Source organism: Lepidochelys olivacea (genome assembly GCF_965140295.1).
Source record: "Lepidochelys olivacea isolate rLepOli2 genome assembly, chromosome: 17".
Classification (NCBI taxonomy): Eukaryota; Metazoa; Chordata; order Testudines; family Cheloniidae; genus Lepidochelys; species Lepidochelys olivacea.
The window spans coordinates 4,025,393-4,044,898 of NC_140427.1; the positions used below are offsets into that span (position 1 = coordinate 4,025,393).

Consider the following 19,506-nt stretch of genomic DNA (forward strand, 5'->3'; position numbering starts at 1 on the left):
TACTGTGATAGTAGGGGCCATTTAAGTATCTAGATAGCTATCACTGAACAGTTTTACACACCTGCCAACTTCTTGCAAGCAGGTGCCCTCACAATATGAAACACTAGGGAAATCCACCTCCTTGCCACATAGAAGAATCAAAAAGGGACCATGACGCAGCCGAAAGTGGTGTATCATGCAACACGTGGGCTAATTGGAAGATGTCGGGAAAGAGGGATGGAAATCCAAGCAAGTTCTACCCCGTTCTTCTGAGGGTAGTTGTGGTGCCTAAATAACAGTAATTAGCATCCTTAGGTGGTTAGTAGAATGTGTTCATGTATTTGGCTTTTGCCTCTTTAAGTTCTGTTCCTTCAGAAGTGAAAATAAGTCAGGTGGTGGTCTGGTCTCTGCTTTGCAAAACTTGGAAATGATTCAGCAGGATGGTAGTCTCTTCTGCCGGGAAGGAGCCAGAGCTGGAAATAACAAGGGGGTGGGGGCTGCAGGACTGTGTATAGTGGGGAGCACGGGATTGGAATAGCAGGGTGCCACAGGTCAGGCTTGAGGGGCACTGGTGAGATGTGTAGGGGAAGCCCTCCCAGCACCCTCATATTATGCCCAGTCCCTTCACTGTCGGAAGTCCTACAATTCTGAAATAGGGGGGAGGAAATTAAGTGTGAAATCTTGAGTGGTTACAATTTGCAAACTTGCCTGCGATTTGGGCACTTAGGAGCCTAAATCCCATTGCCTTAAAGTGCTATGTCACATTTGAAAATGAGCCTTAGGTTCCTAAGTCACTTAAGTGCTTTTGAAAATGTTACCAGTATCTCATTGACAAAGTCAATGAAAAGAAATAGCTGTGGGAAGGTCTGACAATAATTTGGATTTTTCTGAGTTTGACAAAGGATCTGATCTTTGTTGTGAGCCAGGAGGGAATGATACTGATCTCCTTTGTGAAGTGCTTTGAGATCAACATGAAAAATGCTACAGAAGCACTAGGTATTAATTTATCAAAGCGGACTCTTTGCTTCCTCCCAAACTATTTAGATGGTTCCTCTTTTTTTAATCTGTCAAAATGCTCTGGAACTAGAATATCAGATTGTACCAATATTTTCTGCAGCTCTCTGCTGAGTCTTTGCTGAGGAGTAACAAGTGATTACCATCAGTATGGTGCGTAATGGAAGAGGGTGGTATGTACCGTCTAAGGCCCTGATCCTGTAACAAGCTCCATGGGAATCAGGTTCTGCCTGCATTGGGTCTTTCTAAAAGATGCTTTAGCTCTCTCAGAAATTATGGACTTGATGCAGAAATTTCGGGGCAGGCTCTCTGGCCTGTGTTCTGCAGGAGGTCAGACTACATGACTACAATAAATCTCTGATTTGAGACCTAAAGGCTCCTGCTCTTTCAGAGGGATGCTGCCAAATTGAGCTAGGCCCCAGAATAGGTTTCATAAAAGCCACGGCTAAGATCTACAAACCCTAGGAGGCAGAGTCTGAGAGAGAGAGGTTTCCATTAAATTACCAAAAGAAATAGGTTTTGGTCTGTATGTTTACAGTAACCTAGTCTTTGACAAGGTTTGTAACCCAGCCATTGCAGATGATCTAAACATGATAGCTGTAGAATGAAGTGAAACTGAGTCACCTCTTTTCCCTGTCCAGCTAAGAGGTGCAAAATACAAAGAAGCAGGGTCACTGTAGAAAAGTACATTGCATTTTTACCAAAACACATGTGAATAAGCTAAGGTGATCTTGGGAACATAGGTGAGGCCATTTGTGGAGTGGTTTAATGCCTGTTAACATGACTGGATCCTTTTAAACACACTAGTTACTACTCATGAAGCTGAAAAACATTTGATGTTTCCCCACTGTCAGAACCCAGATAGATTCCTGTGCCCTCATTTGGTGTGTCTTTCTTTTACAGTCCAGTGGAATAACTAAAATACTCCCATTCTTTTCTCTATTCTCTCTTTTTCCTGACACCTTGCCACCAGATGCTCGGTTTTTAAGGCTGGTTATTTTCTCTCTCCCTCACCCGCACGTTGTTTGTGCAGAAATCTGCCCCGGGAATTTTTTTTTGGTCCTATGTCAGCTTGACCCAGATGTGTGTCCACATCACAGCTGCAATTCCCTTTGTCCAAGGATCGGTTGCTATAGCCTCTCTTCTCCAGCAGGTGGAAGCAGAGCTTCCCGGCCGAGCGGCAGCCCCGGCGCACAGAGATGAGCTCACCATTTCCTCTCCACGTGGGCAGGGCTGCAGTAAACACATGGCTGGGGCTGCCCAGGTGAGTGGGGATTTGCTGGGGCTTGGGGACGGGGGAGGGGGCAGAGGAGGTGTCCCTAACCAAAACCCTTCCAGCAAGAGCTGCTTGCTGGCCCCCCGGGAGAGCCCTGTGGCTGCAAACGAACCCAGAGCAGCCCAGAGGGGGAGCCCTGCCCCATCCCTTCCTTACTTGGGGGAGTCCTAGTTGCTCCTGGGATTGAAGGAGGGCGTCCCTCCCACTGTAAAGCCGGACCGTGGGGTGGTGTTTAAACCCCCCTCCCCCCCGGCTGAGCGTAGGAGAGACCCCGCTGCAGCAGTCTGGGCTGGGAGATTTACCTGGGCAGGTAGCAAGGAGCTGCGGGAGTGAATCAGGCCCTGAGCTTTTTTGGAACCTGCCTCCCCAGCCCCAGGGAAAGAGTTTGTGGCAGGAGGGGGTTGTGCTACAGATGGGAAGCGTTGTGGCCGAATGATCTGAGCTTTGGGGTTACTCGGGCAAAGGAGCCCAAGCCAGCGTGTCCCAGTAATGCATGGGGATGGTTGCGGGTGCTGACATGGTGCCCTTGGAGGAAAGGTCTGGACTCTGGAGCACTGCACTGAGTGGAATTGGGCAGGCTAACAGTGTATCTCAGGTTAACAGGTAGATGGTGGGGCTGGGTGTCAGGCTTCCCGGGTTCTGTACCTGTCTCCGCCAGGCCTTTTGTGTCTATTTCCCGACCTGTAAAATGGGGACAATGGGCGGGGTGGAGGGGGGGGAGGTGTGAGGGCTAATGGCAGGAAAGCATCTAGAGATCCTCTGACAGTCCCTGTAGAGATGCAGAGCGTCTGGTCATAGGGAGCTCTCTGGCTGTGGTATACTCAGCAGTGTGTGGGTTTTGCTGGTGCCAATCTCTATCAAAGCTCCCTTTGGCAGCGGTGGGTTTGATTTATAGTCGCGCTGCGCCTGGTGTGGGGCTCACCCCCGATGCAGGAATGTGCTTGCAGGTTGCCACGATGCAAGGGGACGTGGAGAGGCTGCTGATCCTGTTCAAAGATGAGGCTGGCGAGATCCTGGGGTCCCCCTTTGACGTGCCCATCGATATCACGCCCGAGAAGCTGCAGCTGGTCTGCAACGCGCTGCTCCAGAAGGTACTTCCCAAGGAGCCTGTGCCCCCCCCCTGCTCTAAGGGGGGGGGGCAGCAAACTGCGGGTATCCACAGGCTTCGTCCCAGCCCCATCTGGGGAGTGGGACTGCACGGAGGGATGGGGCTTCTCTTGGCGATGCTGAGTGTGTTGGGAACCACTCCTGTTGGGCCAAGGCTCCAGGGGTGCTAACCCAGCAGGATCCAGACCAGCAAGGCTCCAGGGGTGCTAACCCAGCAAGATCCAGACCGGGTGGCCAGGACTGCCGCGTCAGACAGTTGTGGGAAAGTGAGAGATGAGCAATGGGATTTCTGCTGCCACGCCCACGGCTCTGGTCCTCCTGTATAGACGCCATTCATAGCACTGCCTGGGCCTGCTCTGCCCGGCACTCTGACCCCAGGACTCCCTGGATGCTCAGGGATTGGCACAGAGAGGGACTGAGGCGGGGTCTTTCCCATCTGCCCCAGGGCAGATCTGTCAACCACTGCCTCAGTTCTGAGCTAGTACATCTTCCCCAGCTTGCTGCTGCCCTGGGAAGGGGTAACGGGAAGCACACGGGATCCCAAACTGTTTTCCTATGGCGGGGCGGGGGGGACAGGGAACAGGAGGGCTGTATGAGCCAGTCCTGCCTAAATCTGCCCCAAGTTAGTGCTTCTGCCTCTTTTCATACAGGAGGAGCCGCTGCCCTTGGCCTTCTACGTCCACGATGCTGAAATCGTCACGTCGCTGGAGAACACCCTGGCGGGGCAGGTGGTGGAGACGGAGAGAGTCCTTGACATCATCTACCAGCCCCAGGCCGTGTTCAAAGTGCGGGCGGTGACGCGATGCACCAGCTCTTTGGAGGGGCACACTGAGGCTGTCATCTCCGTAGCCTTCAGCCCCACCGGAAAGTAAGGGGGGGCAGCAGGAGTGCTGGGGATTCTGGGTGGGGAGGCAGGGCAGCGCCGAATGGCTGGGCTGGCTGGGGACCAGGGCTGCCGAAGTTTATAACGCCCTGGTAATGGGGAGACAGGCTAGGTAGTGGGGTGGGGAGAACGGACCGGGAAGGAGCATCGGCACTGCCTGCCGCCCTGAGCCCAGACAGCCTGTTCCTCACCATCTCAGGTACCTGGCAAGCGGCTCCGGTGATACCACTGTGCGCTTCTGGGACCTCAGCACGGAGACGCCACACTTCACTGCCAAAGGTGGGTGCAGCGGGTGATGGGGGAATGCATGGGGTGTTCTGAGTCTGTGCCCACCCCTCCCAATAGCCTCTCTGGTCTGCAGAGTGTGGCCCCTGGGTTCCCTGAGTCGCTCCTGCACCAGAGACTATTGATGGCTCTGTTGTAAAGCTGATGAGTTCACCGGGTCGCCCCAGCCACTGCCTCCCACCCCCTTTGGGGGAAAGCCACTGAGTTGGGCTCATTGCAGTGACTTGCCTCCCCCTCTCGGTTCCCCCATGTGTGCCGTGTGATCGCGTTCCAAGGCTTGGGGCCTGGTGCCAGCTCGGTGTGAGGAGCACATCGCAGAGTGAGCACCATGGATGGCGTGCAAGCTGCCTCGAGTGTCTCCGGGCCTCGATTCCTGGGCCTGGCTGTTCCCTGCCCTTTGGAAAGGCCTCCCTGGAGGTGCTCTGCGAGTGCCCAGGCCATGGCTCAACAAGAAGAGCATCTGCTCACTGTGGGCCAGCAAAGCGCAGGGAGTCAGACTGGCTGGGACAAGTGCAGGGGAGTCCTGGTCCTTCTTCCCCCCCCCCCTTCCTCCGGACCACAGCTGCCCCTTGAAGACAGGGACAGCTCCAGGATGGGGGGCTCTCCTCACCCCTGCACTCTCTCCCGTCGGCAGGTCACAGGCACTGGGTCCTCAGCATCGCCTGGTCTCCCGATGGCAGGAAGCTCGCCTCAGGGTGCAAAAACAGTCAGGTACTTGTCGGCTTCGGCTCAGCGAGGGGCCGGATTCCTCTGTGTGGGGCCAGACCTGGGGTGTGGGGAAATCTGCCTTGGTGACATCTCGTGGAGAGCCCTCTTCCTCTCTGGGGGAGCCCTCGCCCCCCATCGATGGACTGAAACCAGACTGGGCCAGCACTGGCCTCCCAGGCGATGGGTCTGCTCCTCCTCTGACAGCTGTGGAAGGAGTAACGCGGTTGGGGCTTTGTTCAAACCCGGGCATTGAAGTGGAGAGCAAGAATCCCTGCAGCCTCGAGGGAAATTGGGCATGGCTGGGTTATGATTGATGCGGGGTTGCTCCTGGGATAGTCGTCGCGTCTAGGCCTATGGAACACACCTGCACTTTAGCTACTCTCCCAGGCATTCCCACGGGGCTCAGAGGCACATCCCCGGCCAGGAGATCTGCAGGCTGCTGGGTTCATTGACACGGATTTGCAAAGATCCTTTGAGCAGGCTGGGTTGGCTGGTACATTGTGTCCTGTGCTGCCCCCTGCAGGCAGCTCTCAATGCTGCATGGTTGGGAAACCAGCTCCTGGACATTCCCTTGGTCTAGCTGGGGGGGAGTACCGGCTGCTGGCACCTGCAGAGCAGTGAATCTCTCTGGAGCCTGATGGCGGGTGCCTTGCTGGTATCACCCCCTCGCCAGTGCAGCTGCTGATTCAACCTAGGTCCTGCTGTGGATTCTGGTGGTGGTTTTGTTATGAACGACAGCAGTGCCTAAAGGCCCCGGCTGCGATCAGGGCCTCACTGCCCTAGAGGCTGGAGAGACCCAGACAGACCTGCCCCACAGTAGGCAGGACAAAGGAAGGGGAAGGGAAGCGGGCCCAGAGACTGTGGTTTGCTCGAGGTCACCGGCAGAGCTGGGGGTAGAACCCAGGTCTCCAGAATCCCAGGCTGGTGCCCTATGCCCTAGGCCATGCTGAGCCGGGCTCTGCTGCAGGCTAATGCTATCGGTCTCCAAGGTGGGGGCGTGTGTTTAAACCTGCAAGCAGCAGTGGTATTGAATTGTCTCCTGCACCCGCCAGGGTGTCAGAGCCAACTCCCTGCTTAACGCTCCCCAGGGCTTGTTTTCTGTGTCTGTCACTGGCTCAGCTTCTTCCTGTCTCCGAGCCCGGGAGCTGGGTGAGCGGCATTGAAGCAAGGCCACTCCCCACGGACCTGACGTAGTCCTGTGCCGCTCTTGCTGCGTTGGTGACCCCGTGGCTAGATCTGGGGCTTGTATCCCGGCAGAAGCACAGGGCAGCCTGTGCTGTACCTTAAAGGGTTGGCTCCTCGTTTGGAAGGCTGCTTGCTTGCTGGGAATGGGCCCCAGGGAAGTAGCTCTTAGCTTGGGGAGCGGCACTCGGACGTGCTTGTGCCTTTTGAATTTGGGTCTAGATGATGTTGCCACCACTGAGAGGTTTTGTTATTTCAGAACCCCAGGCTGAGCTGTCCCTGCTGGAAACTGCTCCTTCAGGGCACAGGGCCTGCCGGGCACCCTCCCAGAGGGGCTTCTCTCCTCAGTGTAGCAAGCTGGGCCTGACTGCGGGTAGCCTTTCTGAGCGGCCGTGCGGGATGGTGGTGTGGTTGAGAAGTGGGCCTGGGACTGAGAATTCTGTTCCCAGCTCTCCTGCAGCCTCCCTGTGTGATCTTGGGCAAGTCCTTTCATCTCGCCAGGCCTCAGTTTCCCTTCTGTAAAATGAGTATGATAATCTTTCCTTTCCCTCTCAGGTCTCTTGCTCTGTGTTTTATACAGCACCTAGCGCAATGAGGCTCCCGACTCAGCAGGGACCTGTAGGCACTGCTGGAGCACTGCTAACAATGACTCCTAACCCAGTCACCAAAACAACAGCCTCCTTCGTTTGCCTCTGTTCTGAGTCAGCTGGGATTGAACCACGCTAAGAAGAGAGGGATGGACTTCCCCTGGGATCTGTTTAGAGGCATGAGACCAGAGGAGCCTGAGAGCTGCCTGGCCTGCTGGCAGCCTGGAGATGGCCCATTTATACTGTTAACTCTTTGTTAACTAGTTGACAAGCATCTGCAGTAAAGTGCCACTCGGGAGGCAGTTCTGGTTTAAACTAACCCTGTTAGCTGTTCTGCTCCAGTTCCTGGCCTCCCCTGGGTTCTCACTGAGCACATGATTAATGCCTCAGCTCCTTGGAGGAGCATTATTCAGAGGGCAAGAAAAACCCAACAAAAAGCCAGCATGTGTCCCGCCCACAGAGTCCGATAATAACCACCATTTAGCACGTCCTCCCAGCACTCAGCAAGCGTTCAGTAACCCGCTGGCACCGGGTGTCGACAGCTGGAGCGGGTTTACGAAAAGAGCTGGATAATTTGATGGCTGATGGTTTTGCAGCAGTGTGGGCTAAGATGGGGGTGAACAAAATCTCCTGCCTCAGGGCGTCACCTGGTGGCTGCAGAGGTTAGGAAAGGAATCCACTCTTCATCCCCCTGCCTGTGCCGAGGTCCATTCTTGGCCTGGAGTATCCGGACTGGAAGGGCAAACCTGCCATTTCCAAATCGAGCTTGACTCTCCCTGGGTTGCACGTTGGGTGGTATCTGTGATCTAGCTGCCTCGCTTGCTCTGTTGTACAGATATTTCTCTGGGACCCAGACACAGGGAATCAGATTGGCAGGGTGCTCGCCGGACACTCCAAATGGATCACGTGGCTGTGTTGGGAACCACTCCACATGTAAGTGACCTTCTGGCTGGCCAGCCTCCTTGCTTTGCCAGTGGGGAGAGGCCTGCCGCTTGCCTTGGTGATGGCAGAGTAAGTGTGTACAGAGTGAGGCTGAAAAGCAGCCAGTGAATTGGGCACCAGGCTGGGAGCCAGGAGACCCAAGTTCTAGTCCCAGTTCTGCCACCAACCTGTGATGGGACCTTGGGCTTTGCACAGCGCTCTCATGTCTCCGTTTCCCCTGCTGTATAATGGGGATAGTGATGCTAGCTCTCCTTTCTGAAGAGCTTTGAGAGCGATGGATAAAAGGCTTGGGTAAGTTTTAGTCGCCTTTGCTTTACGTTTTCAAAGCACTGTGCAAATGTTACCCCAGCCTCGTTCCTGGGAGGTGAGGCTGTGCTACCTCCACCTCCCACGGGGGAGAGCGCGGGGAGCTGGGAGTGGCTTACCCAGAGCTGCACAGACAGTTGTAGTTAGAGCTGGGATTAGCACCCAGGTGTTCCTGGCTCCCTGTCCTGTGTGCCAATCACTAGCCCACCCGTTCTCCCACACAGATTCCTCCAGTGAAAGCGGCCCCTAGGGAAAAGTGGCTGGGGATGGCTAAGGCTGCGAGTGTCTCCCTTTGTCGGTTCCCTGGAGTGTAACAAGCAGCCAGATGTGCTCTTCCCCAGCACCCCTCAGCAGGAGTTCGAAGGGGGAAAGCTGCAGTCCGCATGGTGTCTGGGCCTCATGCACCCTGCCCATGCTGACTGCTCTGCCCATGCCCCCTGCATCCCCAGCCACCTCCGCCATCTGGTTTATTTCTTCTGCAGGCTGATGAACCACACAAGCTCTTTATTCCCTCCATCTGATAAAGCTCCACCTCAGAGAGAGGCGGGGGGGGGGGGGAGGTGGGGGAAGCTGTAGACGATGATGGAAGAGGTTATAAAAATTAAAAATAGCCCCCATGGAGCAGAGCCCTGCAAATTGAATTCCCGAGTAGGAAATCCCAGCGATTTGGAAACATTTAACTGGATTAACGAAAACTGGTTATAAAAGGAGGAGTGGGGGATGGGGAGGAGGTGGAGGATTCTGCCTGTGCTCTGGAGAACTCAGGATCTGTGTCTCCAGCCAGCCAGGCTCCTCACTCCACTCCTGCAGAGAGGGATGAGCAGCATTTCCACTGCCTTGCGCTCCAGGCGCTGCCAGTCCTCTCCTTGATTAGCGCGTGCAGTGACCATGCTACAGGCTTGGTGCCAGCTGTTGACCAGCCTGCCCCTTCTTAGCTTGAGAGCGGAGGTCAAATGTGCAAGTTGCCTTTTTGTAAGGATGCCCTTAACTCTTCTCCAGCTACGGAGCTGATGCACACCCAGTTGATGCAGGGGAAGAGGAGGCCAGATTTGCTGTCCTGCGCCTTCACTCGCTTCCAATTTTCCTTCCAGAAATCCCGAGAGCCGCTACTTGGCCAGCGCCTCCAAGGACTGTAGCATCCGCATCTGGGACACCATTGCGGGCCGGTGCGATAAGATCCTCACCGGGCACACGCAGTCGGTCACGTGCGTGAAGTGGGGTGGAGACGGCCTGCTCTTCTCCTCCTCCCAGGACAGAACCATCAAGGTCTGGAGAGGCCAGGATGTAAGTGTGGCAGCGTGGCGTGTGTGGACTTTGACACCAAGAGCCTGGGCAGGAAGGTAGCTCAAATAAAATGATGCTTCAGACCTTAATTGTTGTTCCCAAAAGCTGGAAATAACCAAGTCGTCGCCCATCCTGGCCTTGCATTGCCTCCTGGCTTTAGCAGCATGTGCTCGCTTTCCGGGCAGAGGCAGTACATCCCTTTGGCGGATATAAGGAACCGCGATGATTGTTTCCAGTGGGAATCTTGTCTGCTCCTTGGCCAAAGGAATTGGGTGGTTGTGTGGGGTGAAGATCCTTGGAGCTGCTTTAGAAACAGGAACTCTCCTGGATAAATGACAGCCTGGCAGAAATGGGTTTGGCGCTGCTTGTTGGCAGGAGGGGGAGTGTGTTTTCCCTGTGGGTTGTGGTACTTGGTAACGTATGCTGGAGCCATCAGCAAGGAGAATGCAGAGTTGGCCACCCTTGACTTCACGTCTTGGGCCCTGTCCGTCAGGAATGACATTGAGAGACAGCACAGCCTTGATCAAAGGTGGGACGGAGAGCCAGGAGTTCCTATATTCTTATCTTGGTGCTACCCGTGCCCGATCGAAGGTTGGGCTGGGACATACCATGGCCTGACCCCAGCAGTGCCAATAACTGATTGAAAGTGAGGCTGGGAGCTGGAACGTCCCTTGGTCTGACCCTCATGCTGCCTGTAGCTGATTGAAAATGGGGCCAGGAGCTGGGACGTCCCATGGTCTGACCCTGGCCCTGTCCATAACTGATGGAAGGTGTAGCCGGGAGGTCCTGTGGTCTAATCCTCGCACTGCTGCTGCCTCCCTGTGAGTCCCTTTCTAAGCAGGCAGCCTTTTTGCTTTCAGGGAATTCTCTGCCGCACTCTGCAGGGCCACGGGCACTGGGTGAACACCATGGCTCTAAGCACCGACTACGTTCTCCGCACAGGGGCCTTTGAACCTGCAGAAGCCTCTGTCAACCCGCAAGACGTGAGCGGCACCCGTAAGAGCATTAAGTACATTGCAGGCTGGAGAGGAACAGGGGGAGGAGGTAGCGTGGCCTAGTGGGTAGGCACATCACTAAGAGTCAGAAGACCTGGCTTCTGTGCCAAGGTCACATTGGGGAGCTGGGTCCCCTCCGTTTCTCTGTCTAGAAAATAAAACCGTGAACGCCACAGATTGGGAATGCTACACAAGCACTGCATTTTGTTGGTAAAAGTGTGACCCTCTGAAGAGGACATTGTTTTAAACCCCTCAAAATGTCCCTGTCAAAATCCTTCTTGAGTCACAAATCTGGAGGGAGAAGACATCTTAGATCCTGCCTTTAGAGATGTTACATGTTTCCTTTAACCTCCCGATCGCTAATCTCCCTTCTCTCCTGCACACAGTGGCAGAACTTAAAGAGAAGGCGCAGCACAGGTACGACCAAGTCAGGGTAAGTTTCCGTTAAGAAATGCCCCCCTCTCCCCCCCGTGCCAGGCTTCCTACCATTGTTGCTGAAAAAAAAATGAATAAATGAATCTCCGTGACTTGCTAAAGATTTCCTCCAGTTTGTCTGCATCAGGTTTGCATCTGAGCTTTGAAAGGCTCAGTCTGTGTGAGCCGAGGCTCGGTGTTGGGGTGTGCTGATGGTTTGTTTATTGCAGGGGCAGGGACCGGAAAGGTTAGTGTCTGGATCAGATGACTTTACGCTCTTTCTGTGGGCCCCAGCAGAGGACAAGAAGGCGCTGGAGAGAATGACAGGCCACCAGGCATTGATCAACCAAGTGCTCTTCTCCCCAGACACCCGGATAATAGCCAGTGCTTCTTTTGACAAGTCCATCAAGCTCTGGGACGGCAGGACGGGAAAGTAGGTTCTCTCGTTCTAGGACAGACGCGATGTTTGCAGTTCGCTCCATGCAGTAACACAGAAGGAAATGCACCTGTCTCCCTGCCATGGCTGAGTCAGGACCTTCCCCTCTGCAGCCTTGCACACGCACACACACAGTCATTACCTTTTGCTTTTGCGGTTGTGCACCTAGTGATTAGAGCAGGGCCCTCGGACTCTGGGCTCCTGGTTCCCTGCTGCGCCACTGACTAACTGGGACCTTGGGCATGTCCCTTTATTTCTCCGATTCAGAGCATGCACGTGTGTCTGAAGCCCTTCCTCACCCCTTCCCCTCTCTGTCAGATACCTCACCTCCCTGAGAGGGCACGTCTCCGCGGTCTACCAGATTGCCTGGTCGGCAGACAGCCGTCTGCTGGTGAGCGGGAGCAGTGACAGCACGCTGAAGGTGTGGGATGCCAAGACGAGGAAGCTGGCCATTGATCTCCCCGGCCACGCAGACGAGGTAGGATGCCGTTGGCCAAGGGGCTCACACTGACCCGCCCTGGAGAGGGCAGAGGGCTCTCAAACACTGTGGCCACCCCCAGTGTCTCTGAACAGTTGGGGAGTGTCTTCTGCCAGGGGCCTGAGGTTCTTCCCTGCCACCGGGGCTGCATGGCCCTAAAGGAGTGACGGGAGTTCCTCTCTCTCTTTGTTGGTAGGTGTTTGCGGTGGATTGGAGCCCAGACGGACAGCGAGTAGCCAGCGGAGGGAAAGATAAGTGTTTAAGGATGTAAGTATCCCCTGGGACCTGTCCCCCAAGAAGAAGAGCATGGCTTCCGTGCACTCTGTATATTAACGCGGCCTGCAAAGGAATGTACTGAGGAGCACGTTCTGTATACAGAGCCACTGGGCCCACCGTCCCCCTCTCGCCTCACCTGACAAGCTGGCCTTTTGTTATGATTAGTCCTGTAGGAGCCCCAACTGAGTTTGGGGCACCCTCCTGTGAGGTGCTGCACAAACCCAAAGAGGTTAGAGTCTAAATACAGTCAGGTCTTTGGGTTCTCGGTTAATTCTGCACAGTGAAACCATTCGGCTCTACTCCTGCCTTTCTGCAGAGCTTGCATTCCATTCAGCTCTGATACACCCGCTCTCTGGTGCCTGGGGACCTTCGCTTGCGTTGGTCTCCTGCCCCAGGCTGAGCCTCTCGCGGCTCTCAGGGAAAGCTGACCTGAGCAGAACACCCAGAACCCTTTTCCCCCCTTAGAAAGAGATTTTCCCTTGCAGATTCTGGGCCGCTGGGCCAAATTCCAGATTGATTGGCACCCTGTGCCTAGCTACCCCAGCAAGGAGCCACTCCCCAAGGTGGAGGGATAGACATGCATGGGTGGAGGCATAGACAGCAGAATTTAGCTGTCACTGTTGTGCTCGCAGTTGGCCAGCGTTGGGGGAGGGACACCAGAGCAATCCGTCTCAGATCCTCTTTCCACCCTTGTTCTCCCCCCTCAGACCTGTGCATACAGGGACTTGCCCGTGATCCAGTGGCCAGTTAACTGCGCTCACCGTATGAATCTAGTGCAAAGTGCCTCGCTGTGCCATTCTGCTGTCTGTGGCGGACGGTGCAAAAGCCGGAGCTGATGCTGTGCTGGTGACACCCAATGTCCCTTTCATTTGCAGATGGAGACGATAGGAGCAGTGAAGAGAACCCGCCAGTTCTAACTGGCCCTGTCAGTATGGCCGGGCCTGGCAGCTAACTAGCTCAGCGTGGACTGTGGTGTTCCGCTTCTTACACACCACACTAGCTGTCCCTAATTAATTTCTGTGAAGGGAGATTATAATTCAGATTTAATGTGAACCAAAGAACTTGCCCTACTGCATCCAGATGATTTTGTCTGCAACCATGAGTACCCTGGACCTCCACTAGTTCCGATTCAGCCTGGTTTCTGTCGAAACGACTGCAGCCTGTACTCTCTGGCAGGGAGAGTGAAGAGGGGGGGTGGGGGTCTGGTCATGCTTTTTGCCTTCCTTGCAAATGGAGCCTGCAGGGGCTAAAGCTTTTAGTGGGGACAGAAAAGCATGTCCTTTCCTGACCTCCGGAGAGAGAATGGGGAAAACCATCACACTGTTACCTTGCAAAATTCTACTCACCCGTTTTGCCTGGGGCAAAGAACTGTTTAACCGGTACGTAAGAGAGCCTTGGCCGCCTTTGTTATTCAGGTGAGGGGAGCAAGGTGGCTTTGCCCCTGGGCGGGTAAACTTTCCCCTTGCATATTGTTCACTCTGTTGGCAATAGCCCAGCCCGCCTTAGGCTAAGGAGCCCAATTCTGCTTGGCTGTTTGTTCCGAACTAGGGCAGGAGGGGGAGCAGGCGTGAAATGAAAACTGGTGCAGACGCTGTGTCGAGTTTCCAGGTCTCAGTTGTTCTTTGAATTGCGGAGAAGTGAGCACGCATGCCTGAGTGAATCTGTGACCCCTCCCTGTTCCATGCACATTGCCTGGCTCGGGTGCACCGTGCACTAGGAAGGATGGCGTATGAGGCTGCTATTGTGTCTCTTGTGTCCTGTTGCAGGTTGTCTGTAAGGTTGAGGTTGTCTCTAAAGGCTGTTCCTGTGCCTTTGAAGTCAATGGTAAAACTCCCCTTGACTTCCATGGTGCAGAACTGGTCCCTTACTGAGTTTATCTAGTACATTTCCTGTGTCAGGTGGGTGCAGGGAGCTGTGTCACTTGTCCTATTTCAAAATCCTGTGTGTTAATATTTGTTAAGTTGTTCTTAGCCAACATGGAGCAGGGTGTAAGTTAATGCAGCCCAACATTTTGGGAGGCAGGTCAACCTGGATTTAACTTTTACTTCCAAGGAAGTTTAAGAAGAGAGCAAGTCCAAATATGATTAATAAGGAACAGATAGAATAATGTCAAGTTCTCTGTCACAATTGCAATAAATTTACGTTAAAGACCAAAGCACGCTCCTTTGTTGTGGGTTGTGCTGGATGTTCAGCAAACAGTTGTTCGGGGTTTTTTTTCAGTCTCTGTACTAAACTTTAGCGTTGTTGATTGATCCTGGCTTGGGGGTTGCTGTGCAAGCCTAACACGGTGTGGAGAATGCCAACAATGGGCTTGTAAAGGGAAAGGAAGAGGAAGAGGGTCCAGTGATGAGGGGTGTAGCCTCAGACTTGGGAGACATGAGTTCAAGTCCCTGAGCTCCCACAGGCTTTCCCTCTGACGTTGGGCAAGTCATTTAGGGCTTGTCTACACTGCCACTTACAGCGCTGCAACTTTCCTCGCTCAGGGGTGTGAAAAAACACCCCCCTGAGCAATGCACAGTTGAGCGCTGTAACGTGCCAGTGTAGACAGTGCCCCAGCGCTGGAGCCGCGACTACTCAGCCCCGTTAAAGCGCCGCCATCTCTGCCCCCCCTCGGGAAGCACAAATGCTAGAGGAGCAGACAGCTAGTGTGAGTTCCTGACCTTCCTGGGGGTAGTGGAGCTCAGACTCCCAGCCGCGCAGCAGCAGGCTCTGGCCATGGGCTCCGGCTGTGTGGCGGAAGATTCCAGTCGCAGGGCCCAGCGGGCTCCATCCCCCAGTCCCTCACCCATCCACCCTATCACTTCTGGCCCCCGCTGCTTTCCTACCCACCCCCCCATCCGACCAAGGCTTAACCTGGCTTGCCAGGCCTGAGTAAGTCTGCTTCTGTGAAAAGTGATATTTGTATGTTTGTTAATATCACTTTTCACTGCCTCCCATCTAGCTAGCAAGTCTGCTGCTCTGAAAAGTGTTATTAACAAACATACACTTTTCACAGAAGCAGACTTACTAGCTAGCAAGTCTTTAAAAAAACCCCAATCCCCAAAAAGCAGAAGAAACAACAACAAAAGAGAAGAACAAGCGAAGCACCGTATTTGTGTTTCTATTCTGTATAGGTCCAGTAAAGAATAGACATAACTGTTATTTTTATTATTGAATCTGCAAAGAAAAAAAACCCCTATATAAATAAATTACTATGATTTGGACATGTGCATGTGCATATTTATTTGTTTTTCCTAAAATTAATTATTTCAGAAAAAATTGTCTGATGGCCGCACTCTAATAACCTGAAATAACCAGCCTAGACCTATAGGTAAAGGGGTAATAAGGCCAATATTGCTCAGCTGGAAAGGACTCTGCTGTAGTACATCGGGAGACTCAGAACCTAATGGAGCCTGAGGCATTCTGTGTCAAAGATGCCTTTACAACAGCTGTCCCCTACACACCTTGTTCCCAGCCTCCATTCAGTGCGGCTTAGCACCTACCTAAGTTAAATATCTATGCCAAAGGAGGTTTTTCTGTACAGATTGTTTCCACGTGTCATAGCCCGTCTCCCTCTGGTTACTGACCGAACCCAAATCACCATGCTGTGGAGAGTGAGAATGCCACAAAGCTGGTTTAGTTAGAGCCGTGGGGCTTCGTAATGGTGCTCGTTGGTCCCACTCGGGCTCATGAAGTGCTGTAATTTCTCATGGCTTGCTCATCCCAGGGTTGTGGGCCTGCATTCATGAACAGCAAGTCCAATACAGAACATTCAGTTCTTGCTTGTCATGAATAGATCCTCTCGTTGCCTATTTATTCTTTTGCTGATGCTACGCAGAATGTTGTAGTTTTATAGACTCCTCCGAGCAGGATACTTCTCATCCCTGCATGCTGCACTGTTAGCATGGTCTGGGTAATCTAATTTCAGCTGTTGAATGGAAGATAGAGACCAGGATTCATTGTTCCAGAAATGACCACAGCCTATCGGCTCTTCAGAAACGGTAAGCACAACAGAAAGTTGGAACAGAAAGTTACTGCTCTCCAATCACTATTCCTCTTTTAATATCTCCCACTCTGTGAATCAGCTCAACCGGCATATCTTCACCAGATCTTTAGGGAAGAACGCAATATCCTGTACACACACGGCTTTATTAATACACTTCCTCTACTCGCCTCTTACTGAATTTTAAGGCTGTGCGTCCATCTGCACAAGGGAAGCAACCCACACTTTGTTGAGGTGACAGTTGTGGAAGAAGGCAGGGTGGTTCTAAGTTGCAGCTAAGAATGCTGTCCTTCAGTCGCTCTCCTCCTTGGGAAGGAGGAAAACAGAAGCACAAAGGTGAATGAAAAGGGAACTCCCAGCCGTCAGCCCCCCAGACGTGTCTATAGCCTTATTTTTAATATAACTGCTCAGGATGGAGGAGGAAAAACCTAAAAGAGACTTAGCTGTTATTTAAGGCTTTGTGTGTTCAAAGCTAATCCACCCTCCAACTTTTCCTAGGTAAGTGGTGGTATCCTCATTTTACAGATGGGGAAACTGAGGTACAGAGCGATGACAATGCCACAGCTTGTCAGAGCAAGGATTAGAACTTGTGGTTTTCACTTCCAGCTGTCTGTCCAGATCCTCCAGAGGATCAGCTCATGCATCTCCAACCTGAGCATGGCTTTTTCAGTTGCATGAGGGTAAGCTTCTTCGCATTCTGTCCTAAACTGGTAGGTAGTGTCACTAGGCCATGCTAATGAGTTGCTGTGTTTCACTTCAGAGGTGCTTGCATTTCGGTGGCTCAGAAAATTATCCTGAAATTTGCTATTTATATTACAGTAGTGCTAGGTTTGGGCCCCCATTGAACTAGGCACTGTACATAATCAGAGATGGCCTCTGAGACGGCACAATCTAAAGAGACCAGACAAGAGAAGGGTGGGTGGGAGATAACATTGCCCCTTAATGATAACCAGCAACGTGCTTTATTGTGGATGCCAATCTGGTATGAAATGCTCTCTAGCAAAGCATATGGGGCTAGATTTTCAGAAAGTTCAGGCTCACAAAAAAGGAATTGCTCATGAAAACCTCTGGATTTAGCTCTTCAAGTGCATATGAATTTGGGATCCTGGGGGAAGAAAGGTGCTATGTAAATAGAGTTTTTTAACTGGAGATCACATATGTATTTGTATTACCATAGCCCCTAGGCGCCCTATTCACAGACCAGGACCATTGTGCTAGGCACTGTACGGACAGATCGAAAGACGTTCCCTCCACAAAGTCTCATTTGTGCTGTAGTTCTTCAGCCCCAGTGCCTGACCTGCTCATGAGGTTACTCCTTTCATTCCTCCAGATATGACCTTGGTGTATCTCGTCTGCCATGATAACATTGGCAATGCTGAGCCTGCTCAGCCGGGGGTCAAAGGCACTGGTACGCCTCTGCAGTAGGCACCAGATAGCGGTGCAAGGCTTGTGAACGTCAAAGCCTTGTGGGATGTTTAGAATAATCTCAGCAGATAAGCCCTGCGCATCTAGCTGTTGATCTCAGACACTCCACTCCCTACAGCCTGGCTTGGCCATGCATGCCTGAGCTTTGAGGGAGATTTACTTATCTGCTGGGATGCTTTTGGCTGCTGAGTCCCAAACAAATAGCTTTTCCCTCTGGCCAGATCCGAACCTAGATAACACACCTCCAAGTGGTCACCATCTCTTCTGCCCCTCTTCTTCTCTGTTCTGGCTTCAGCATTTGACGCTAAATAGTATGCATGGAAAAGAGAAACAGAAGACCTTAGACAAATAGATGGAGCTAACATGAAGGTACCAGACACTGTGACTGGCAATATCTGTGTGTCCTCCAAAAGGTGATGTTCCAGCTTTAATTTTCATTCAGCTGATTAGTCATGTGGTTGCAAATCCATCAGCCACATGGTGAAGTGGCAAAAACCAATTGGGCAAATTCTCCTTGAAACACAGCTACTAATATTATTAGGTTCTAATATTAATATTTTTGCCATTTACATAGCACCAGCTTTCATGTGAAATAAACCCATGGTCCTTCCCATATGTGCTCGTTAAAGAGCCCATGATGCTTTTTGCAAGAATGTGATGGTAACCTCAGAATCTTGATCAAACTTCAATTTAAGTGTCTTCCTGCCTAGCTAAATCCTTCTCTCTGCAGCTTTGTGTGGATACAGCATTCCTCACTTCATATCTCAGACTCTTTTGTGGTGCAGTTGTGTACTGTTAAACAGCTGCTGTGTTCCACCCCAGAGATGGCTGCCATTTTGATGGTTGGTAAAGTGAGCATGATATATCTCTTGCCTTCTTCCAGGTGGGGGTGTGAGCTTTAACTAGCCAGTGATTATTGAAACACTTTGAAAACTTGGATAAAAGGTGCTATAAACGTGCAAAATATTATTACTTGTAATAAAATCGAAATATGTGAGGTAAGAATCTCATTTTTCACCAAAGATCTTTGATGTGATTTTAATAATCAAATATCTTTCTAAAATCCCCAATGTTTGTCTCTGGAAAATACTCATACAGCCCTTCGTGACTGGCTAGCAGCTGTGTTGTAGGGTTGCCAATTTTGGTTGGACGTATTCCTGGAGGTTTCATCAAATCACATAATCTTTAATTCCTGGGGACTCCAGGACAATCCTGGAGGGTTGTCAACCTTACATAAATGCATGTACTGAAATACTTAGGTTTTCAAAAGCCAGTGTTTGGTGTAAATGTCAGTATATGTTCCTGTGTTTTCATTCCAATTTCAGCTGAATTATTCATGAAATGTGCCACAAAGGTATGCCTGTTGCACAGGTATTTGTGTTCCTTGTCTAACACAAGAATGCTTGTAAGTGTATCCAGCTAACACAGCCCTGCTATTACAAGGATCTCTCCTCACACTTTCTGGTACGTAATTATATGATGCCTCTGTTTACACCACCATTAAACTCCTTATAACTCCTTCATTAAAGCAATACCTCTTAGCACTGTACCTGGTTCCTGAGGACTTTGTGATGGGGATGAGAAGATGCGCCACTCCGTGGAGGAAAGTTTGGGGACTACGAGTTAAAGGTCAGGAGTAATTAAGAAGGGGGAAGTGGTGTGCAATCACTTCGCCCAACCATGACTCAAACAGACCTGTACTGCGGGGATTCACAAGCCAGCTGTGTGATGACCTCACCATGATCCTTTAGATCACATTTAAATGAGTGGGGCCTTGACTCCCTGCTGACATACAGCATCAATGCTCTGGCCTCTTCTCACCAACGCAGAAGGCTCATTTAGTGGTTTATCTGTCATCTTGGCAAAATGGCAGAATCCCAATCCCAGGGACTCAGCTCATCGCTTGGTTTTTCCCAGGTCGATAACTTGACTCCCCTGGGGCTGACT

The 19,506-nt window shown here is 52.0% G+C and overlaps 1 protein-coding gene across 4 annotated transcripts in view; it reads left to right on the forward strand.

Moving 5' to 3' along the window:
• The window catches only part of LOC311532342 (A-kinase anchor protein 10, mitochondrial-like), a 54,883-nt gene extending 40,576 nt beyond the window's left edge, over positions 1–14,307 (forward strand). For 2 of the 4 annotated variants that reach the window (XM_084650713.1, XM_084650715.1), the window contains exons 15-27: positions 2,144–2,257; positions 3,217–3,360; positions 4,027–4,244; positions 4,459–4,538; positions 5,179–5,255; positions 7,857–7,954; positions 9,361–9,553; positions 10,414–10,549; positions 10,935–10,981; positions 11,193–11,395; positions 11,717–11,876; positions 12,073–12,143; positions 13,028–14,307. In XM_084650713.1, the coding sequence (XP_084506839.1) occupies positions 2,144–2,257; positions 3,217–3,360; positions 4,027–4,244; positions 4,459–4,538; positions 5,179–5,255; positions 7,857–7,954; positions 9,361–9,553; positions 10,414–10,549; positions 10,935–10,981; positions 11,193–11,395; positions 11,717–11,876; positions 12,073–12,143; positions 13,028–13,040 (1,554 nt within the window). In that variant the 3' untranslated portion in view covers positions 13,041–14,307. Of the gene's footprint in view, positions 1–2,143; positions 2,258–3,216; positions 3,361–4,026; positions 4,245–4,458; positions 4,539–5,178; positions 5,256–7,856; positions 7,955–9,360; positions 9,554–10,413; positions 10,550–10,934; positions 10,982–11,192; positions 11,396–11,716; positions 11,877–12,072; positions 12,144–13,027 lie in introns of those variants that run through there. The other 2 variants (XM_084650714.1, XM_084650716.1) reach the window with 2 other exon arrangements.
• Positions 14,308–19,506: the final 5,199 nt, after the last annotated feature.